This window comes from Scardinius erythrophthalmus, assembly GCF_964197995.2.
Source record: "Scardinius erythrophthalmus genome assembly, chromosome: 16".
In the NCBI taxonomy this organism is placed as follows: domain Eukaryota; kingdom Metazoa; phylum Chordata; class Actinopteri; order Cypriniformes; family Leuciscidae; genus Scardinius; species Scardinius erythrophthalmus.
The window spans coordinates 36,787,681-36,812,855 of record NC_138236.1 but is presented as its reverse complement, the minus strand read 5'-3'; the positions used below and the strand labels follow the sequence as shown (position 1 = coordinate 36,812,855).

General features: G+C 38.8%; 1 protein-coding gene across 2 annotated transcripts in view; it reads right to left on the bottom strand.

The window, feature by feature from the left end:
- lars2 (leucyl-tRNA synthetase 2, mitochondrial) overlaps nt 1-20,813 on the bottom strand; it is a 125,306-nt gene extending 104,493 nt beyond the window's left edge. The window contains exons 1-2 of one of the 2 annotated variants that reach the window (XM_081389302.1): nt 20,648-20,813; nt 14,927-15,126 (exon numbers count right to left, since the gene is read on the bottom strand). In XM_081389302.1, coding sequence (XP_081245428.1) covers nt 14,927-15,109 — 183 coding nt within the window. In that variant the 5' untranslated portion in view covers nt 15,110-15,126; nt 20,648-20,813. The remainder of the gene's footprint in view (nt 1-14,926; nt 15,127-20,647) is intronic. The other variant, XM_081389303.1, reaches the window with a different exon arrangement.
- Nucleotides 20,814-25,175: the final 4,362 nt, after the last annotated feature.

Sequence of the window (25,175 nt, the reverse complement as noted above, 5' to 3'; positions counted from 1 at the left end):
CAGCTCTTAGAAGAAATTCAAGAAAGAACCAAAAGAACCAGTGGAACCCTCAGACTTCAAAAGTGTGCACTCAACGTTCAAGCCTATTCCCACACGGGACTGCGGTTGGAGCAGGTGGCCCCAATCCACCTGACCGTAGGACCAATGAGCCTTATACACCCTGTGTACATCTCGCCGTTGGACACATACCCTCTTCTCATCGGCAAAGACCTGCTGAATCGCTTTGAGCCCTTAATAGACTTTAAGCAACTAAAGATATGGGCCCAAGTTCGGGAGCCCCTTCCCTTTCACTCACAATGCTCCACAGAAGCGCATTGTCAAGTCACAGACACTGGTTCCAGCTCAATGAGCGAAAACGCAAGCCCAAGACCAAGGCAAGTCTCGAACTTGGTGCCACATGGCAAGAGTCAAACTTCTCTTCTGTGCGCATTCAAAACCACAGAACCAGGCTCAAATGGCTTTCAACTGATGACAGCTATAGACATTCAAGGCATGTCAGTACCTGACTCGGTGCTAGCCCTATGGGCCGAAAACTCAGCCATCAGCCTGAAGCTCTTCAGAGCCTTAAAGAAAGACAAACCTGAACTGCCACATGCCACCAAGCATAACCGCTTCCCTCTGAATCCATGCTCCTTAACCATGATTACCTCTAAGACTGTCTGTGCCCTAGACATGTGCTGGAACGACAGACACCTAAGTCACTACTTCCTTGTTGTCCCCGACCTGCCACACGATATCTACATCGGAGCAGACATTATGGTCAGCATGCTAAAGAAGTATGTGTCTGCGAACCAAAAGGATTGGGATATCAAGCTCCCGCTAGTGCTAATGGCTATCAGAGCAACTCCTAACAAGTCCACTGGGGTGCCACCCTTTGAGCTAATGACGGGACGGCAAATGACACTGCCGCTCCACCTGCTCTACCAGCCAGGTGACATGAGCCTTGTCACGGCATATACCACCCACCAGTATCTTGAAGAGTTGCATCGCCATCTAAGAACCGCCTTTGCTTTTACGCAACAACAACTACAGAAAAGTGCAGAAGGTCGCAAAGCCTATTACGACCAGAAGGCCTCTCACCAAGAATTCAACATCGGAGACAAAGTGTGGTACTACAATTTTGTGCAGTCACAACAATCGGGTCCCCATCGCCTGTCAAAGAAGTTCCTGCCTCGCTGGACAGGACCCCATGAAATCGTGGACAAGCTCTCACCTGTCGCATACCGAATCAAGATGAGCCAAAAGCGCAATGAGCCAGTCCTACGTTGGGTCCACCGAAACCAGATAAAAGGGCACTTGGGCTCCAACAGACAAGAAAAGGGGGAAACCAAAAGTGACTGACACAGATCAATTACACCACACACTACACCCTATTTCATGAAACACTCAATTGTCTTCATAAACACCTTACTCAGAGTTGTTCAACTGATATGCACCCACTCTTTTGAGATTGCCCCACTAACAAGAAGTAATTGCTAGAAGTCATTACTAATGCTCACTTTCTTTATTCCCTTCCTTCTCTTCCACTCTCCACTCCTCTCACCTAAACAATCTTAAACCTACAAAAACTTGGTATAGGGCCTGATGATAGGATTGACTCACTACGTCCACTGTGCAAAAACGTGGATTGCAGAGTCCCGTGAGCTACCAGTCATGGCACTCTCGCAACCGATGTAGAACAAGACTCAATGCGAGCGAGCAGAACCAGATCCCGATCTGAGAACTCGACCAATTTAATTGAGATTACGCCCCTACCCGTGCGTCGCACAACCAAAACTAGGGTAATCAAGAAAAGCCACCATCATCATCATAATTGTTAACCTGTCGCGCCATAGGCCCACAATATTCTCAAAAGCGAAATCTTGCACCAGAACTCAGCTAAGTAATGGAGTGTTGTGTTGTGTTTGTATGTGTTGTCTCTCTCTCTCTGCCTATTTTATCCAGCGCTCGCCGATGTCCTCACCTGGAACATCACCGACCGAAAGGGGGAATATGTAGGATTATCCTTGAACAGTCCATTTCATATTAACCCAACACCACATTCCACAGTTCGGAACGATTCCCTAGTGAACCATTAGTAAGTCATAAAACACAGTCATGGTGGCGAGATGGCTAAAGGAGATGTCACCCCCCTTCCCCTTTTTGTGTGTGTCTAATCTCAAACCAGCGATGCCAGGACAGCAGGAAAAGATTCCTCTTTGTTCCACAAACTTAAGACCAAATGGCCAAGAACCCTGTGGTGACCCCAATGCATAAATCCACAGCCTTATCAGGAAACGAAGGATGCTAAAGCATTCTTATGGCCCAGAATCACCAGAAACCCTAAACCAGGGGACACCCCCCTTTCTGCAGTTGTAAATTCCAGAGACTTTTGTCTCCAAAACCAATAGACTGAAATTAACCCACTTGTGGTTTAATACAAACAACGATCTCAAAATTGCTTCCAATAAGCTGAACTGATCACCAGTATTTACCTCACATATATCTTAAGTATCATGTATATTTTATGTAACCTGTGGAGTTATTTCTGTGTGTTTAACTTTCATTACAGCCTATTTGTAAGGTTTTCTACCTCAGCTATAGGAACTAATCACCAGAAGTTGCCTCATACATGTGTATTCTCTGTAGTCTGTATGCTTTATATTACTCAAGTTAATTTTGTGTGTTAAACACTTATCACAGCTAAATCCTTATTTACTCCCACCTCAACTATGGGAAGTATATGTATTTTGGTACCTACTTGATGGGTAAATGATTTCTAGAATTTTGATATAAAGTAGATGTGTGTAGGATGCACCATATTTAAACTATTAAGTTTACTTATTAAAGCGTTTAACTAAACTCTCAGGAGTTTGGGCACACGTGATCATGTGGACTTTACGCTAATTACATGCAAGAACCGGAGAACAGGGCGTAGGTCCCGCCCAAGACAATATCTGATTGGCTGTCGCACTAGGAAGGACGGGTCAGATGGACACGCTTATAACCCAATGACAAGCAGCTATGAGTTGCTTTTTGCCTTGCTTTTTGCCTGCCTTGTGCCTCGCTTTTGCAGTGACTTTTGCTCTCGCTGACCTTTCCATCGTCCAGCGTGTATGCTTACATACTCTTCAAACCACCAAGAGCTCACGCAAAACTCATCAACTCTTCCGTAAGATCCTTCGCTGAACTTCGTCAAAGAAACCCCTCTCAGAGTCGCTCCAGACTCAGAGGAAACTCCGTTGCATAGCAACCCGCAATCCAGGAAATCCCGCGAACGAAGCGCCACCCGGCAAAGCCAACCAACCACTCACCATCGAGTGCTGTCCCTCAGAACGCATCATCGACCGACTGCCAGCCAATCAGCGCCGAAGAGATTCCCTCTCCAGCAACTTCGTCACAGGGAACGCACGCGCTCAGGAGCATCTAAACGCAAGTACACAATTCTCCTAATTCTGGCTGAAGTGAACTGGTGCAAATCTTATTAAGAAAACGAACTAAGATTAAAGTGCTAGTAGTTTGATTCTCTCAGGTTGCGGTCAAGAAATAGTGTCTAACGCTAGACATTTGGGACTCCATTCACACTCCGTTAACAACGTCACTCTCTGTCACTGTTTGAATGAATGTTTGTGTGTTTTTGTTAGTTTAGTTTGTGTGTATTAGAGTAGTTCAATAAAGTCTTGGTTGATTTTACATACAAGCGTCTTGTGCTGTGTGCTTACAAGTTACTGCCTTAAACTAAAAAGATTTTGCTACCTTGCTCATATTAATCAGTTATCATAACTTTATGATATTATTACCGTAGGCCACGGAATAATATTCTGTCCAGAATTGGTAAAATACCCTAATCTCAACTTATCGGTGGACGAATAGTTGATAAAGTGTTAAATATTAATTCTGAATAGTTTGCATAATAATTCGGTTCTTATTTCCTGTAATTCAATCCCCTTTGAGTTATATTGATCTTAATTCCCTTATTAATCTTACATCACACTGGTAACTTCTATAACAAAGTAAAATCTCCAGAGAAGTCATTCAACTCATTTGATATTTAGAAGGAAAAATATTGATTAATACCTTGATTATAATCATATACATTGAAGCAGCAGTGGATTCCAATCTTTCTTTTAATTTTTCTTACAATGTAAATAGAAATGTGAATCTTCTAAGTTTATAAATGCACTTACATGAATTATTCAGATAAAACTGTTTTTTAGGTCTGTGTTGTTGTGGCAATGAAATAAAATTGGATATAACTTTACACAGAAAAGGTCAAGTAATTTTTCACACAAAAATCATGTTAACTCACATATTCCTTACACCTTGTGGCTATACTTTTGAAACAGGATTTTAATGTTTACAAAATGGCCCTTTTCACTGTGAGATTTTTGCTTTTTTTTAGAGAAAAGGAGAAGTCGAAATTCATTTTGTGAAGAGCTTAACTCGTATTGAAAACAGAATATTCCTTTAAGTGCTAATAAACAGATTAAAAATATAATGAAAATGCATGTTCATTCAACGGATTACTAAATGTTAAAAGCTATACAGATTGTCACTAATCCAAGATTTGTCTGGGAAGGTTCATTTTGGACACCAACAATTGAATAAAAAGCAAAAGGCAAGAACACAAATCATTCCTGCTTTAATGGGGACCCATTATGTCTTGATTCTTGTTTTTGAGGTCTATTAGAATAGGTTTTTATGCTTGCATTTTTCTTGCCACAACTCAACATATGCCACTCCCATGAACATGTCTGAAACTGCTGCAATATAAGTGGTTGATGTGGATTTATATAACTCCAGTTGTATTGCGTAAACATAACGAAAATGTCCCTGACACTTGCTTAAGGTGCAGTGAGTTAAAAGGTACATCATTTCATTGCATATGGGAGCGCGAAGAAGTCCAAACATTTTGGAAAGGTGTGAAAGAAATGATAGAGAAGATCCTTGATGTTAACATTCCATTGTCACCTTTACTTTTTCTATTACATTTATTTCCTAAGGAAATCAAGTTAAAAAAGAAAGAGTATAAATATAAGCCGTTTTGCTTGAAGTTTCAAGCAAATTTCTATTTGCTTGACTTTAAATTGGAAAAGTATTTGCGCACCAAGTATAGGACATTGGCTAAAAGACATGGTAACAAATATGTTAAAGGGAAATATGACTTATATTTTAAGGGACAAATATACAGTTTGGGGACCTTTCAGATCGTTCTTAAAATGTGGTGGACTTGGAAAGGTATTAATAAAAGACTAAGAAAAGAGGAGGTATAGAATATCAATGTAAAACACTGAGAGGCTGTTTTTTTTCTGTTACATGGAAATGTATATGTTCATGTGTATAGTTAAAATGCAATATTAATAATAATTAAATTAAATTAAATAAAATAAAAAACATATGCCACTCCCATGCCTATAATGCATGGTTTACAGTCACTGTTATGCATTATGAAGTCAAAACACTACTGGTAGAATGTAAAATATTTCAGTAAAAGCATTTCAGTTTCATGCTCAAACAGCAACATTACAAACTAAAGAAAGATGAACATGGGAAAAAAAGCATAATAGGTCTTGTTTAAAATATTCTGAACAAAGAACAAAATCTAGAACAAAATATCAAACTAGCATTGGAATACTAGTATGAGCGACCCTTGCAAAAACGCTCCTACACTGGAATCAGAAAGTCTGTGCACAAAAAGTCGAGTCTCTCAGCATGCGACCGCAAATTCAGTTCTCTTTCACATCTTATTGCGCTTGAATGGCCGATACACATGCAGTTAATTTAAAATGCCATGGTGAGCATTGTTCATGCAAACACAGCTGGTTATGTCTCAAGTGAAAGTGAACAGTTGGGTGAAAACCGGATGTGTATTAAAATAATGGATCCGTGCAGCGTTCGGTCTTAAAGTGACAGCAGCCTAATAAACCTGCTGCTCTGTCTCATTAATGTAAAAAAAAAAATGTACTGCTCTTTACTGAAAAACTTTTTTTAACCTTTAATAAGAATAAGAACTTCTCATAATGTAAAAAAAGGTCATATCGCATGGTACTTATAGTAGGCCCATGTTCACGTTGCTGCTTGTAATAATATTCAGGCTGGGTCATCCTGGTCAAATACATGCGATCACGCTTAATAAAGCGGCAACTCAAGTTTACAACTTAATATCGTGGATTGGTTGACACAGGAGAGCTCATAAAGTAGGGTCGACCGTGTAAACTGACCTCAAATTTATCAGAGTTTCCACACCGTACACCCATCTGAAGACTGATTCACGAAGGGAAAAGCTTCTTGGAGAGATGCGGTGGAGATGCATTCATTCTCCATGAATACATAGATGAATGAATGAGGCATTCACATTACTTGTCTTAACGCAGACTGACCTGCGACATCCGCTAAGGCTCATTCATTCAGTCACGCTCTCCACAGCAGTTTTAATGATTCATGACGGCTTTGAAGAAGCTCGCCGCACTGGGAAAGCATTAATCAGTGCGGGTCAAAAAGCCCTGAATTATTCAGCAGCTGAAAGAGACAAGGACACATTTTGGGAGAGAATACATCTCCACCGCATCTCTCCAAGAAGCTTTTCCCTTCGTGCCCGTGGATCAGTCTTCAGATGAGCGTACGGTGTGGAAACTCTGATACATTTGGTACGTAAACAATTGAGGTCAGTTCACACAGAGTCGACCCTACTGAGATCTATTCGGGGCACAAGAGAAGCATATTTTTTATTTAAAGCACAATGACTGTGTACGAAACCCTTTGTGTAGTGAGAACATGTGAAAACAAACAGCGTGAGAAAACAATAGAGAGAAACGCTGATGAAAACAAAGCCGATGCTGCACACACGTCTGGGGAATGAAAGCTAAAGGTGTTAAATGGTCTCGGCTCCGGGTCAGACTAATTTTAGAAGCCATGACATGAGCGCCTTCAAACCACTGCCGAAACACCACAGCAGAAAACCCAGACAAAGTTCTTGATATCAATGAAAAGGACATATTCTGGCAATATACAGTACCAGTCAAAAGTTTGGAAACATTACTATTTTTAATGTTTTTGAAAGAAGTCTCTTATGCTCATCAAGCCCGCAGTTAAAAAAAAAAAAAAACAGTAATATTATTAAATATTATTACAATTTAAAATAATGGTTCTCTTTTTTAATATACTTTAAAATGTAATTTATTTTTGTGATGCAAAGCTGAATTTTCATCAGCAAGTACTCCAGTCTTTGGTGTCTTATGATCCTTCAGAAATCATTCTAATATGATGATTTATGATCAATGTTGGAAACAGTTGTGCTGCTTAATATTTTTTTTATAACCTGAGATACTTTTTTCAGGATTATTTGATGAATAAAAAGTTAAAAAGAACTGTATTTATTTAGAATAGAAATCTTTTGTAACAATATACACTACCGTTCAAAAGTTTGGGAACAATAACTATTTTTTTTTTTAAGAAATTAGTACTTTAATTCAACAAGGATGCGTTAAATTGATAAAAGGTGATGGTAACGATTTATATTGTTAGAAATGTTTTTATTTTGAATAAATGCTGTTTTTATGAATAAATGCTGTTAACGTTTTACTCATCAATGAATCCTGCAAGTATTCCAAAGAAATATATTAAACAGCACAACTGTTTCCATCATTGATAATAACTGAGTATCAAATCATCATATTAGAATGATTTCTGAAGGATCATAAGACACCAAAGACTGGAGTACTTGCTGATGAAAATTCAGCTTTGCATCACAAAAATAAATTACATTTTAAAATATATTAAAAAGAGAACCATTATTTTAAATTGTAATATTTCATAATATTACTTTTTTTTTTTTTTTTTTTTTTTTTAACTGCAGGCTTGATGAGCATAAGAGACTTCTTTCAAAAACATTAAAATAGTAATGTTTCCAAACTTTTGACTGGTACTGTATATTAGAAAACAGTAAACAACACATGCACTTGAGATGCATGTTGGGATTAAGACAAACAAGACGGAAGCTAGACAGACAGACAGACCTTGCAGGACACGTCTCCAACCATTACAGATGCTTTTTATTTTCTTTAACACCAAGCATATCTGCGGACTCGGTTGATTCTCTCCTTGAGTCCTTTAACTCAAAAGTTCAGTGTAATTGATGATATTGCTCCTGTGAAAGTCAGGAAGAAGAGTGGCAGACAAAAAGCACCTTGGAGAAACTCAACAGCAGAGCAAAATAAGAAAAGACAATGCAGAAAAGAGGAGCGTATGTGGCGGAAGACAAAACTTGTAGTCCATTATAACATCTATAAAGACAGCCTTCATGCTTTCAATATGGAACTAGGCAAAGCTAGACAAATTTTCTTCTCAAATATCATAAATAGAAACATAAACAATAAAATTGATTCTGGTCAGTATCGCGATATTTTGCGCACGCAATTATATCGATACAGTAGCACAAAGTATTGCAATATTTAAAGGTGCATTATTTATATATATTTATATATATTTCATGTTAAAAATACCCGTTTTCTAACCCATACATGCTTAAACAATTGCCTGATGGGCTGAATGAGCCCTTCTCTGATCACTGAGATTGTCTCTATAATCCTGTAAAGTAAAATAAATAAGAGGGATTCGGGCCGGAATTTTAGACTGGGCGTGACGTCATGCGCGATCACGGCACGCTCACATAGCAGGTTTGTGTATTCGCCGGCATTCTCCGTAGAAGATGGATTGTAAGAGACCTGCTTATAGTTCATTTCAAACACCAACGCAAACTCCACGTAAGATAAAAAAAAGAAAACTTTTGTCCGTGAGCGTGCACACCTCTGGTTGCAGTTTCGCTTGCCGCCAGAGGGGGCATAGTTCTGCAAAAACTCAGAGACTTGCTTAATGCACCTTTAATTATAAAATTATCTGTTTTACTTTCAGGTTTTCTCGGGTTTACTCTGATAATTTACATTTGCGTATTACATCCACAAGGTGGCGCTTGTTGCGGTGCTTTGTTGTTGTGCATTCAACAGCAAATTCAACTGAAAATGGCTTCACCATCACAACCGGTTGTACACGACGCTCCGTCTTCTTTCAAATCGAAAGTGTGGGCATGGTGACCAACCTTTTTCTAAACAAAAATGCCAATATTCCCAAATTAATTTTGGTTGATGACCTTGCAGCCAATAGGACTGGACTCATTTTTGTAAATTCTTCTCAATTTGATTGAAGCTCTAAGTTACTCTTATTTATATGATTATTCTCAGGTTTATGTTACCCTATTATGTCTGCTTTATGTTACTATATAGTATTTAAATAATTTTAAGTTATGTGCTGGGAGCTCACCATTCATGTGAGAGGTCTCCTATTCAGAGAATAATTACGTCCTGTCCTGTAATAAGGTCCTGGATCCTGAATGTTCAAGGACAAAGTTTTTACACTCCCCTTAGGTCACATTTTTGCCAATTCCCACTCCTATTAAACAACACACGCACTCTTTTTGCTACTGTAAAGAGACTAACAAACCCCCCAAGCCAGATTCCCAGTGAAATGCTCTCAGACCGCAAATGCAGTGAGTTTGCTTCCTTCTTCTCTGAGAAAATCAATAATATCAGAAAGGAGATCAGCATATCCTCATGGGGCACTGAAGTCAGACAGATCAGACCACATCCGCAGAAAGTTACTCTCTCTGATTTTTACTTTTAGCTTCAAATCTAATTTTCTAATGTTACTAGCACTGAATGGGTTGTAATGTGATTATTCTCTGGGCTGGTTGGTTGGATAAAGTCTGATCCATGTACATCGAGATTTGAGCTTTCAGCATTTTTGCTGTCTTTGAATGATGCCATTAATAAATGCAATCAGCAACTGCAGCTCCACAAAACAAAGGGAATAATGGACATGATGGAGAGACGTCGTGCTCGTGATAGCAAAACACATCAACGCCACTGAAAGCACAATGTGTTCGGCTTAAAAGCCACCTGAACGAAAGCAGCTTCTCTGTAAGAGTAATGCTTCAGATGCCAGACTATTTCTCACTCACATACTGAACAAAGGGTTTCCGCTGGGAGATGGAAGTGATTCTTTCAATGAAAATCTCAAAGTAGAAACACGACATACTGTAACTGTACAGAGGCTACATGCCCACCTCTCGCATTTAAAAAGAGAATTATTAATGCGTATCCATACAAAGACAGTTAACAGTGACAACGTCTCTCAAGAAACACCATAAATGTCTCATGAAAGTGTCCATAGGACTATAAGTCACCTACACTGGAAAAAAAAGGATTTTTGCGTCTTCTTCATTTTACTTAATTAAAATGAGCTAAAGCAACACAATTGCTGAACATTTTTATCACAATGCAATATCGGAGACTGCAGTTTCACGACCACGTTTCAAGAACCTAGTTTTATTTTTGCCCGTCTGATCTCTTTGCTTATGTGTGGAGTGAGACGTTTGAGGCCTGTGCCTTGAGGTTAATGTCCCCACCTGGGATTTATCAGTTGTTTTGTAGGGGTTATTACTGGAATCTCCTTTCAAACCTTTAGAGTCAACTCCTGACCGGATTCTGACTCTTGAGGTGGCGTTTGTGTTAGCATTAGCCTCTCTCAAGCGTGTGTGGATCTGCAGGCTCTTTCTTGCATGGAGTTTGCCCTGGGTCTGGTGAAGGGTTTTCTGTGACCCAGGCCTGGTTATGTCCCCAAAGTTTTGTCCATGTCATTTTGCTCTCAAGTGCTCATGCTTTTCCTCCACGGTGGAGGAGAGGCTCCATTTTCTCTACCCTGTTCAGGCTTTAAAGGAGTAGATCACTTCAGAATAATTTTCTTGATAATTTACTCACCCCTATGTCATCCAAGATGTTCATGTCTTTCTTAAAGAAATTAAGGATTTTGAGGAAAACATTCCAGGATTTTTCTCCATATAGTGACTTCAATGGGAACCAACAGGTTGAAGGTCCAAATGTGAGTTTCAGTGCAGCTTCAAAGTCTCGACACGATCCCAGCCGAGGAATAAGAGTCTTATCTAGCCATCTGAACCATTGGTCATTTTCTAAAAAGAATTTACATTTATATACTTTTTACCCAGAAATGCTCGTCTTGCTCTAGATCTGTGATGCATCACGCATTACTTAATCACGCTGAAAGGTCAAGTGTGACATAGGCGTAAGTACCGACCTAGTGTTTGAAAAGCCAACGTGCAAGACTAAGTCAAACGCCATTTACAAAAAAAATTATAATTAATAAAAGGTACAACAACGATGTCGGATGATTTTGAAGTTGGAGGAAAGAATTACGCCTGACCTTTCCAATGCAATTACGTAATGTGTGAAGTCATGGATGTGCAAGACGAGCATTTGTGTTTAAAAAGTATATATATTTAATTTTTTTAGAAAATGACCGATTGTTTCTCTAGATAAGACTCTTATTCCTCGGCTGGGATCGTGTCGAGACTTTGAAGCTGCACTGAAACTCACATTTGGACCTTCAACCCGTCGGACCCCATTGAAGTCACTATATGGAGAAAATCCTGGAATGTTTTCCTCAAAAAACTTAATTTCTTTTCGACTGAAGTAAGAAAGACATGAACATCTAGGATGACATAGTGGTGAGTAAATTATCAGGAAATGTTAATTCTGAAGTGATCTACTCCTTTAAAGGTGGACCGGCACTGCCAGTGGCGCAGGGCGTCTCAGTTGTTTGTGTGTTTTGGGGCTCGCCGCCTCTAAGCTCAGGATCTCTCATTGGGTGAGAGATGTAATTTCTTTGGCTTATGAGGTGCGGATGCTTCCTTCACCTCTGGGCACTGCAGCTCACGAGTGTCGCATCTTCCCTCCATATAGACCGCTTTCAGTTAGGCTCTATTGGTCCTCTTCGCACACTTTTATTACATTTTATAACCTGGATTTGGATGCGGCCCCTGGTTCCCGGGTTCTTTCCGCATGAAACCAAAGCGATTTGGTCCTGGTTGAGTTTGGTCTGCCCCCCTCAAAACTCAACCCAGTCTCTTTTTGTTAAATTTCAGTTTTATCAATATTAGCCATTATAAAAGTATAAGTAAAATGTACAAGAAGCTATACAAATAAAGCAAACAATTCAGTCAAACATACAAAGTCAGCGCTCTAGTCTAACCATACAACGGTAAAGTTAAATAACTTATAAAGTTATGAAACTTAACTTAGCCCTCAGCCAAAACGATTGGCCAGGGAACAAATTATAGATTCACGAGACCAAAAATCGCCCGTTAGATATACACAAGACGAATTAAATCTCATGTTTAACCACTACAGAGACGCCAGAGTCAGCGGCAAATGTCAGAGCGACTAGCCGAGGATAGGCTGTTCCAGGCGGGGTACATGAACGCTGAGCGCCCGGTCATCGCTGGATCTCACAACTGGATAAAATTTTCATAAATCTTTACAAATAAACCACAGATTTGAGCTTTAAACAACTACATTCTCGCCTGGAAAACTCTTAAAACTACATTTCATGATACAAAAACAGTAGTATTAGATGTCGCTTCTTATGTTGTCATTCTCCGTGGCGCTGCCTTGTCAGCTGTCAATCAAGCTGTCAATCAAAGTTAACCACGCCCTTATTTGTCATTCATTTTATATCTAAATACGATCTAAACTAACGAGTCAGAAAAAAATTCACCCCCCTCACAGTTGTCAGGCACTCGGAACCTATTGAAAAATACAATAAAAGTCCATGGGACCAACCTGTAAAAACATGAATTTATGCTGTGAATAACATGGGGGCTATGGACATTTGCTCACTTTTGGGACCTGCCCCAAGCGGATTTTCAATGTATTGCAGTTTTTCGCACTTCCGGGTAGGCTTCATTTTTCAGATCAGAATGTTGCCGCTTGGTTTGATCATATAAATGAATTACTGGAATGTAATAAGTTTGATGACTTTATGAGTCTCAATTGAGGACTTTCTGATTGCGGGAATGAAACAGACGTGTGTGTGTAATGCTCACAACACCCTTAGGCCTATTTTGGTAAAAGTAGGAAAAATAATACTTCTCTAAATGAGAAATATGAAGTAAACATGTAAATCCATGTTTTTCTCCAGTGTAGAGAGGTGTACAGTTTTTTTTCTCAGTGAATGCATAAGATTTCCAGACAAAAATGTAGAAATTACCGCAGATAATTAATTTTTTTATAATAACATTTTAGACCTTTCTAATGACTTTAAATAAAAATACTTAAAATAAATACTTAAGCTGTATTTTCAAGGTCTCACCCAAAACAGATGGATTTTGTTTGGATTGTGATTAGTGATATTTGGCTACAAAAGCAAAACTGACTTCATGTTAAGCGAGAGGTGTTATGTTCCTGCAGTCTGCCATTTTTGGCAAATAAAGAAAATATTGGTCTGAAAACATTTCTTGCTGAGGATTGTATTTTGTGCGCCCTGTTTTGAACATTAAATGTCCTTTGTCAGTCACATGCCTGTTTAAGCGATGAACTGCTCTACTTTTGGTTGTTTTCAGAGATGGTAACAGACGTTTTATTCAATTGTGCTATACAATTGTGTGGCCTGTCCTACAAAACTTTCAACCTCTGTAGCACCAGTACTATCTGCAAAAGTTAACGTAGCATTGGTAACCCTCTTAAAATATTTAAGCTAATTTGTTTCGATGTGTGGGTCACACGTTGGTTGCAGCAGAGATGAAACAGGATCCAAGTGCAGCAGTCTTTATATAGACACAAACTCAAATCTTCGCATAACACTCAAGAACAAGAACGGAACAAGCAACTTAACACAAGGACAATGAACTGAAAGACACACAGGGCTTAAACCAATCAAAGAAGCGTGAAACACCTGTGCTTACTGAATCAAACCATTTGTAACCTAGGAGACTAACAGGCAGGGCAACACATCTCCTGAAATACAATAGCATTGCTAAAAGCATTGCTTGTGCACGATGTAGTCAATGAAAAACTTGATTTTCTCTTTTTTTTTCTTCAAAATTGTGCTTTTTTATGAAACTTCCCCGCATTCAAGTGTTGATAAAAAAGAATGCATGAAACTAGAATAAAACGGAGGTTTTTTTTTTTTTTTTTTTTTTTTAAGCAGAGGCTCTGTTCTTACTTTTGATATATTGCATGTTCAGATATTTATACAACAAAACATTCTGGGGGTCTTATGTCTAAACTTGAGATCAGTGTATTTTATGTAAACACTTGCTTTAAAAAAAGTAGTATGTAAAAAAGTATTTACTATAACTATTCCGATGTGGGAAATTTACTTAAATTTGAGTGCTAAAGAAAAAGGTCAATAAGTATGTAAATAATTTGACTATGACAAAACTTTTAACGTAAACAATATATTTAAATATGTTTTTATGTCCTTAAAGATGTATGGAAAATATGTCATTACAAACATTTTTGAGTCAATAAATTGAAACTCAGTTAACTAAATATTTTGATCCTTGTTTCTCACATAAAGCACACGTGACTTCAGTGGTCATTGTATGGAAAATAACTGCTTTAAGCTTATTCTAAAATTGTGTTAAGAATTTTTTTTTCAGTCATACAGGTTTGGAACTGCATGATAAGATAAAAAAAACAAGTAATAAAAACTCAGTGAGTGTTTTAGCGCAATTTTCTGACGTCATGGGATCACAACACTAAGAGATAGTCAATCTTTTTATGTTTTTTTTTTTTTTTTTTTTGTGTGTGCGTTCCCGAGATTAGACCTTCCTTAACATAATGCCGAAAACCCGAAGTCTCTAGGTGGTCTGGTTGAGGAGGAGATAGAAGTGCAAGATTGGTGCGCACAGACAGAACAGAAATCATGAATTAACAATCGCAATTTTGTCCGGTGGAAAATTGCGCTAAAAATTTAATTCGATTACAGTACCTATTTCACCCACTAGTTGTCATTCTTACAGACTGCACCTTCAATATCGTTCAATATTACACTCATCTACTGCACATCATCTCCAGTTCATCATGATGGGATGTACCTGGTGTGCCTGATCCCTCTTCCACTGCTCCTGGATCCGGGCGCTCCAGCTCTGCTCCACTCGACGCCGGGTCTCGGCCCTGTAGTCCCGCTCCCACACCCCAGATTCACTGAACAGACCCCGGATCAGCTGGACACGCAGCCCCGGCCTCCACGGGAACACGGTGACCCTCCACACAGACATCAGCGGGACCCTGGGACCTGCAGGAGCGCAGGAGGAGAGTGGTTACACTGGGAACTGTGAGCTAACTGTGTGGCCTGATGATTAATGCAAACACGTTCACCATCTCGGTATAAAACGTTCCTTCATTTAAACAGATTGTCATGGCGTATTGTGCTCAGATGTCTGTTCTGTTGGAGAAACAAATAGACTTGGATATATTGCGGCGTAACTATGGCAACATGCCATACTGTAAGGTGGCAATAAACCTGTCCCCTTGGAAACAAATGTTTTAACACCTACAAAAACTTCTATACTGGTCACATTAAACATGATAATAATTCTCAAACACAATGCGTGTAGGGAGGCATTATTATGTTTCAGTGCAGAAAGAAGAAAGAGAGTTACTTAGAATTTTTCACTATGATTCATTCTAGTGTTTATAATTCATGTAAATCTGAGTAAAACTGGCTTCATCATTTCAATTGAATGATAAAGCCTTGATTTTTATATTATGTTTTAAACATTACGTTTGTTCATCTTTATTCTCTTTTGGATTTTAATTGATATTATGCATTAAGAAAAGACACCACAGGTGAATAGGATAAAATGTTTAACTAATTGAAATCACCGGTTGATTAACAGACAAAACAGCACAAACGTATACAACATGTAAAAAACTGCAGAACAGAAATCTGAACATTGGATATGGTCAAGTTAAAAATTCTTGTCTTATTTTGTTGACATGTTTTTGCAGAGGGGATCTTGGATCAATCCATAAACCCCATAAAATAAAAAAATTGTTTTTTATGAACAAAATGCGCAGGAATGGTGCATGAACAAACCCATCAGGAAAAACCTTCAGAATATATAGGCCTAGATAAAAATAAATGTGCAAAGTTTGGTGTGTGTAAGGAGTGAAGATTTCTGACTTAATTTTGAGAAAACAACCTTTAAAGATATGTATTGTAATTGAAATCTACAGATGCAAATAAATAAAGTGCAATTAAGCAAACACTTAAATTAGTTTATTTCCACTAGTCTGAAAGTCAAAGAAGACAAGATATGGAAGCAAAATTAAAAACATGTATATCACAGTCCCTCCAGGATTTCACGATTTTTTTTTTTGTGTGATTTTTGTGATCAAAATGACCGATTTTGTGGTGGTAATTTCCAGAAATTGAAAAAATTTGCGATTTTTATATTTTATAATTAGGACTTCACATTTACCATAATAGTATTATGTCAGATGCACAATAGTCATACATGACACAAATCACAAACAAAATGTATAAAGCTTGTTTATTTTGGTCTAAATCAAATTCTCATCAAATTAACTTTTAAAACAACCTAAGGGCAATTTTTCTACCTGACCTATGTAAATATTAACAGCAGGTGTAGTAATTTATACTGTAGAACTGTGTGTAAATCCTGAGTTGAGGGGTCCTGTGCTGCAGTAGGCAACCAGTTACTTATAGTGCGGCGTTTTGCATGGCGTCCCCACAGCGTATAGCTACGCAATACAAAGTGACTGTTCGAAGGGGAAATACTCGGTTACTATCGTAACCTCAGATCCCTGAGAGTAGGGAACGAGTATTGCGTAGCCGGCCGCACTATAGTAACCTGGCAAGTTGTCGCTTCAGTCGTTAAACCTGCTAAAATGGCGTTTTTCGGGGACTAATATCATAGACAGTAAAAGAATAATGTAGGCTAAGGCCGCGCCCCCATGGCGGGCTCTGATGTGTAATAGCATGATGCTAGCTCATTGGCGCACACGTCAGAGGCGCCCGCGCCATCGGATGTGCAGTTGCCGCAGCACAGCCAATGAGTGAGCCAGACGCTCACTGTGCAGCTGCAAAATGCGTTTTACATGATAGGCTTCAGTAAATCGAGGAAAAGTAGTTACCCCTTTTCCCGCAACATCTGTATCCACGTAAAAATGCACTGAAACTTTAATTTAACTGGAGATATTTCAATTGGGTGATTATAATTTAATGTTTTGTGAGGTCTTTTTCATTTTTGTGATTATTTTGCGGTTAAATTAGGAATTATGCAGGGTCGCAAAAAAATGCAACATTTTGTTGATTTTGCGTTGTATTCAGCGATCGCGGAATCGCGAAAAACTGGAGGGACTAATGTCAGGTTATCTGTCAAGTGTCAATCCCTTACCAGTAGCCATTGCTGTTTCAACCACCAAAAATACCACCAAAATTAATAATATTAAAGGTGCAGACTGTAAGAATGACAGCTACGGGTTGAAATAGGCCCTCTCTCAGCCCGCCCTCTGTTCGTTGATTGGCCGGCTGTTTTCAGGCCGGAGGAAAACGGAAAGCTATTACGCTGTATCAGACTGAAGTGAAATGAAATTGAGCGGAAGTACAAAGTCTGATGTAGTCAGGCTAGGTATTTGTATGCTTTAATAGAGTAAAAAAGTTACATACAGCACCTTTAATTCTCCATATAAGTTCTTGTTTTTAATTTATAAGCAACAGGCTATCACACGAGCCGAAGTGCTGTTTTCCCAAACATCAGCACGTTTGCAAATAAGATACTGATTTTATACAATTTGATAAACAATAAGTTAATAGGCTATTAGGTGACTTACATTGTAGACACAATATTGTCTGTTTTTCCTCCATTTTAACAATGAAAATAGGTCCGAACTGTAGAAATCATCACAGTTTCAGTTTAGTTTTTGAACGAATCGTTCTAATGAAAGACTTCTGCTTTGTCCCTGAATGAATCAGCCATTTTGAACGAACAGTTTGACTGTGTGATTAAATCACTAACTCGTTAAAGCAATGATTTGCCGCCGCCTACTGGCAGGTTTAGTGTCATTTCATTTTAGCTAACGGACTGACTGAGCGATTAAAGATTGAATACTGTTTTTGTTTTCGGTCGTGATTGTAACAATATATTTGTTTAAAAAGATAGAATGCATCTAAAAAATTAACTATTAGGAGCAAAATATGAGATAACATTGTAAATGTAAATATTAGACTGTTTCTTTGAAACAGGCCTTCGATTTGCAACGGCTGCTTCTATTTACCATCATATTGTTCCCATTAAAAAAAGTATTGAACAATTCCATAAATCAAAAACAAACTTTAAACATTACAGCATCCATTAACTAGATTTCTCTTCTCTGATGACGTGTGTTTACTGGCGCGAGGGCGGGGCAACCTGACAATCACATGAGATCCACCACAGTCAGAAGTCACAGTAGGAATGAGGATCGCAACTTCCTTCTCATGCCTATTATAACTGGCCAGTCCCCATGAAACAGCATTTTAACTTTACAAAAGCACCTATTTCATTCAATGACCCAGTTATCAACAGCTGCGAATCTGTGTGACGCACATGAGGCTCTTGAAATCATGGCGAGATGTTAAAGTCCCCGTGAACCGGAAGTTGCAAACGACTTTTCTCCAGTGTAGTGACGCATTTCCGAGAGAAACGGAATAATAAATGAGGAAAATAGTGGGCGTGGCTTATTTTCCAACTAGTACCTGATTGGATCTAGATAAGTAGGTGTTTAATTCAAAAAATGGAGGCAGATCTAAACGCAAGTTTACAATCGTTGTTGAGGATTACTCGCCACCTGAATCACCGCAATTTAGTTTGCAGCAGGAGGAGGAGGAAGATGAAGAAGAACAGGAACACACGGAGGATCATTTCGTCACGGGAATCAGACCTTACATGTTTGAGGCCGTAACCAAAAATGCACCTCCTCGCCATCTCTCCTTTCACGCGCTGTCAAACACACAGGCAGCCTGTCTACTGTCAGTTGGAGGGGCGTGGTTACGGATTAAGGAGACGCCAAATTCCTCACGCCTACGTCATCAGTGAAGGTCCTCCAATGCAGAGGGGAGGGGCATTTTCAGATTTTGATTAAAGATTATGAAGCCAAAAAATTTTTTTGTGTGGATTGACTCGCATGGATGAATTGTTCAGCACAAAACGATCAATTTAGGCGAACAAAGTGAATATAGTCAATTTTGATTTCACGGGGACTTTAAGAGGACGAGAGTTTCTCTGACTGCCGCCCACAGGCTCTCAACACCACTCGCGTAGCTACGGGTGGGCCTGCACCTGTCAGTCAGGCCCATCTAGTCACTCAGTGGCCTCACAAGGTAGCCTAGGAAATTATGTTGCGATTATAACAATTTTGACCTATAAAAATAAATCTTAATGTTTCTTGATTCTTGTTTGGTTGTCATGGTGATGACGAAATGCCCGCGTAGCGCGCAGACTCGGATGATTGCGAACAGCCCATCCCCCCTTCACAACGACGAGCACATTTCACAGAGGGACACTGAAGTTTAGCTAAGGAACGTTATGTTAAACTAAAATGAAAACAGAGCAACAAGTTTGTGTCAAAAAGACCACGCACACAGGAGGAAGATAATGCAGATGTTCAGGAGAATTGACTGCATTGTTGGACAATAACGAAATCATTGCAGTGTTCAACTCTTAAGGGGGTCGCACACTGGACGCGCAGCGCCGCGTCTAGGACAACTCTCACCTGAAAATCCGATAATGTCAGCAATTTTCATTCAAGCAGCTGATTTCTGTGCATGAATATAAAACTAAACGTATATTGCAGCCCAGGGTTAAGTCAGATTCATTAACTACGATTTGAGACAAATAAATGTAAATTTAATATAAAACTATGTAAATGGCGCTCTGTGGCGCAGCAGGATTTTGAACAAGGTCCTGAGCCGTTGCTGGGCGCCGCGGACAGACGCCGCCGGTGTGTGTAGTGTACACACTACACTCAGAGAATAATGTGTTCGAATTTAAAACTGTGTGCGACCCCCAGCCCCGTCGTCTCCTGTTATAAGCTAGTCATCAAAAGTAAGCAAATCTACGTTTATGTAGTTGCCTAGTCAATGTTGTTTATATAACGTGGTTTATGTGGCCGCTGAGCCAGACTATGACCAAGCATTGTTTTTGGTTTTTACACACTGTCCACTACTGTCCTGCTGCTGATTTGATGATGTTGTTTCGCATCTGTCAGATGCGCGTGTGTGTGTGGTGTGGCCTGGCCGCGCGCAGTGGAAATGCTGTTCTTATCGTTCTGTTCTTTATTAACACTGCTTATGATGACTTACATGCTTGTGCTCTGATTAAACTGTGGTGTATTCAAGCAGGTGTAGTTGTGTTGGCCTATTTTGATAACAGATGCATTTTAGGCTGTGCCCACCTGATTTTCTCTGGGCCCACCCACATTGTGATTCCTGGCTACGCTACTGCTCAACACACACACACACGGCCTCGTGTTTGTGGAAGAGAAGTGAGGGAGATGTTCGCGTTGCTATGGTTACCCAGCTTCAAATATGGAAGATTCATAGTGATATTGGACTGCAATGACAACACGATGTTTAATGAGATGAGATTATGAGTGTTAAAAGAGCCACACCAGCTCAGGTCTAATGCAGCCTTGCATTATTCTTAACAAAAGTATCAAGTTTTTCAGTGATAATGCCAGAATTTCTAGTAGCACGCGAGGAAGACATCACCTGTCAAATGGTTATAACTGAAGGATCACGTTCTACTTACACGACAAGCATCGACGAACAATGGGACCTGTCCCGATATATTGCGATCCTTTCCGCGTGGTCTAAATTACAAATCCATTCAAAGCTTCATTCTGGTGACGCATAAACACACGATACACTGACATTTGACAGACTCACACCGCTACACGGGCGCCGCCATATTGTTCAAATAGAGCAAACTTTATTTAAATCTCTATGCATGAAGCAATGACGCAGTATAGAAACACAGTAGAGTTTAGAAGTCATATATTAATATTATGTAAGCCCGTTTCCGCCATATTTGAGTAAAGTATGATGTAAGTTATGTAAAGTTAAAGTATGAGCAAAATTATGACTTATTATGTAATTGTATTGAGAGAATTAGCCTACTCATTATGACTTGGTAGCCTATGCCAAAATAATGAGAAACTTGTTCGTAATGATGAATTATCAGTAATCTTCGCAGTGTAAATGTGCATGCATTGAATATAATTTATCCTCATGTTGTTCCAAATATGTATTTTTATATCTTTATATTTTGAGAAATGTCTGTGTCCAAAATCACATTGTGGGATTGAATGAGTGCACTCAATAATGTCTGATATGGCAGAAATGGCTGTTCCCTCAAATAGTGCACTATAGGCTATAACACCTCTGTGGTTTTTATCCATACAAAGGAAGTGAATTCTCACCAAACCGGTTCTTCAAAACTGGTGTCATTTTGTGGACACCATGTGGTGTTTTTGGGGGGTCCGGCAGTGAGTCAAGTGTGCATCATTGATCATTTTAAAAGCTGTGCCAAGTGCCCCGCTACCAGGACACTGACAGTTAACTGGCTATGGTTTATAGCAGGTGTTAACAGTGATTATCAACTTATTAATAGAAATTATAAACCAATAAAGCTCATTCGATTAGAGAATAACCACAGCCACCCTCCCTTTCAATCACTGCGACACAAATGACCATTCATATAAATCATAAGACAGATTGTTGACAGTCTATGATCATAAAGAAAAGTTGTTCCTCCATAGTAATGATATTATAATTTTGCTTCATCATAAGCCGCAGTCATCAGGATCTAAGCACCATGGTCCGTGTGGAAGATTATCGATTCAATTGAATTGTATCTTATGATGTGGTTTTTATAGCAAGTCATCTTGAATCTTTGCTGAATGTTAGGGTTCGATCATATTATGTGCGACTCATTTTCAACATTTTGTATTTACATGAATCGCGTGTCATATCAGGATGTCACAAGACAATTTCTATTATTCATACCACAACAATGTCTTTATAGAAATTTTATAATATACTATCGTGAAAAAAATATATAAAATTTGTTTGTTCATTTTAAATGGACAGCATTAAATTCAATCGTGTCTAGCAACTTCAAAAATGTGCTTTATTGGGTTCTAAAAAAGTTATCTATACGCATTTCACAGATTTCTGTGTGTGTACACATATAAAACTATACTGTCAGTAAACCACATTTACAAATGATCTAGATCACTGCTTTTATTTCCATTCAAACGGATGGAAACCGATAGAAAAGGGTTAAGCTTAAAATATTCTTTACCCTGCAACATTATTATCACAGCCTTCTTCTTTCAGTTGAAATAGCTCATTTGCTGTTAGCCTCCGGAGAATAATGCATTCATGAATGACTTATTTTCCATATGTACAAAGTTTGGAAGAGTTTGGGCATTTTGCACACAAGTTATAGATATAAAAGTCATAATGGGTCATACCAGACACACACACACTCACACACAAAATCTCCTAGATTGTCTCACAAGTCCCTGTGAACTGGAAGTTGCTACCGACTTTTCTCCAGTGTTGTGACATATTTCCAAGTGAAACGGTATAATGAATAGAGGGCGGGGTTTTACTTTAGCGCAGCCCCTCTTCATCCCTCGCTCATATCAGACTGATGGTTGAAGAGGAGTGGTTAAAGGCACACTATGCAAGATTTGTACCTTAATATAGCAGCTTCGAAATAATTTCGATGGCAAACAAACTCGTAGTAGGGCGAATCATCCCGGATCGGAAGAGTGCAGAGACGTCTCTGCGTGAGTGGTATTTACGACAGTAACGTTAAATACAAGTACTCCATAGCGACTCTAGGGGTCGCTGTATGAGAAAAACGGAAACTGCATAGTGTGCCTTTAAGGATATTCAACCCAAGCCGTCAAACTGACGTCATCAGAGAAGGAATGCCATTCCAGAGCGGAAGCTAATTTTCAGATTTTGATTAGAGATTACCACGACAAACAATTTTTTTCTGTGTATTAACCTGCATGGATTAATTGTTCACCAGAAGACTAATAATGTGCACTAACAACGTAAATAGGGTAAATTTTAATTAGATCAAAATTCTTTTGATACATTTTTGTCAACATGGTCTGTAACGAATTTTGTGTAACAGTGATTTTGTAACGAATTATAATGGTGGCAGATACAGTTTTTAAATAATCATAAAAATTTGATGTACCATTGTTCAGGCTTAAAGCAAAGATTCAGAAGAAATCTGAACTTTGATTCCGTCACAAACGGTTGAGGCGTTATTAGATAAAACATAAAGTTGCTTATTATAGTACCACCATGTGGCAGATTTTCAATAAATTCGGTACACATTCATTTTCACAAGGTGTACAAGTATGTCATTTTTTTTACTGTAGCCCGTTAAGATTTGATGTTATTAGCTGCTGAAATTGAATTGGCTGCTGGTGGCCATGTTTTTTAATTATCCTATAGAGCAGGGATTCCCAAAGTGTGGTACGCGCACCCCCAGGGTGTTTTTTTTTAAGTGGTATTTCTGTTTTTTAAGTGGTATTTTTCCATACAATAAAAAAACATGAACAGTAAACATTTCCTTTTCCTTTTATTTTAAATTAAAAAAAACTATAATTTATTAGTTTTTGATAAAACAAATGCATACACAACGACAGAAGTCGCTCACGCACATAGGCTACAAGCAAACTCTAAACACACACACAGAATACTAAGAGAAATGGGCTGTTACACATCCAAATATGTAATTTGATATTAGGTACATTGGGATGTTTGTGCTGCACAGAACAACTACTTTCAAACCTGAACAATTATTTTTGACCTTTGTGGTTTTTGTCAGTCAAGAAAGATTCTCAGTACATGAAAATTGTCACGTGCATTTCATTTCAAATGGTGCTGTTGACACGCTGTGATTTGTTGGAAAGAGGACGCAGTGCACTATTGCATGCTTTTCGTCATTTCCACGATGGACTAACACCTCTTTCCTGTTGCGCTTCATCCCAAGTGTTTCTCAAAAGACAACTTATCACCGAGTATCAGGCCCCGGTACTTAAGGAATGTTTACATTACGCACACAAACTCTCCGCGCACATACTCATTTGAGACGCGAGCACACACACACACACACACACACACACACACACACACAATACCATAAAGATGTGGAAAAGTCGATCAGAAGTATGGCTACATTTCTCCAGGATCGATGCCAACAGCGCGCAGTATTTGCGGTAAAATAATTGCTGCAAAGACCGGTAGCCTAAGCCTACCATGACAAAATATGATTAAGCCCTTGACAGTGCACGGAGTAAACATAAGAGCAGAAAGTTGCTCCGTCTTCGACTGGTAAATGAAGATATACCTTGTTGATCACTCTGATAGTGTTTATATGACCTACTGAATGTACACTGCCGTTCAAAAATTTGTTGGTTAGTCAGAATTTTTTTTCAGTAAGGATGCATTAAAGTGATCAAAAGTGACCTTAAAACATGTCACATGTGTAATGTTACAAGATATTTCGTTTTTAAATAAATGCTGTTCTTTTGAAAATTTTATACATCAAATAATCATGAAAAAATATATAGTTTCCAAAATATTAAGCAGCAAACTGTTTTCATATTTCTGAAGGGTCATGTGACACTGAAGTAATGATGAGTATTGTTGTTTATTTTATGTTTGAGCCTTTGCTCTTTGTTACTTATGTTGTGGATCGTGTGTAGGCTAATTTTATTGTTGCACTTGAAAAGTATCAGATTGATCCTCGTTTTTATTTATTTTTATCTATTTCGGAGCCTATTCTCTTTAATGTTGTGGATCGTTTGTAACTTCATTGCAATTTAATTAAATGTACTGTCGTTCTAATTTCCATAACCGTTGTGTTATGATGATGATGCTAGCTCCACGGTCATTTACGGTCATTTAATATTGCTGCAATGTTTCTTTTACGCGGCTGAAAATAACCGTGCTTTCTGTTACTGAGCCTGTGTCTGTCACTCGTCCTCTTAAAAGTGGAAGCTTGTGCGTAGCTTTGTTGCGTTATATTGGAACTTTGTCGATGTTGTCATGCGTGTTCTGGTTATTTGCGCATGATTAAACATGAGTCTTTATATGGCGATAAAACAAAGCTTTGTTGCGTTATTTTTTTTGAAGTGGAGATTGGGGGTGCGCCAACCCGGTTGGGACATAGAAGGGGGTGCGCAGGAAAAAAAGTTTGGGAACCGCTGCTATAGAGTATAGACCTTATGCGCCAGAGAAACAAG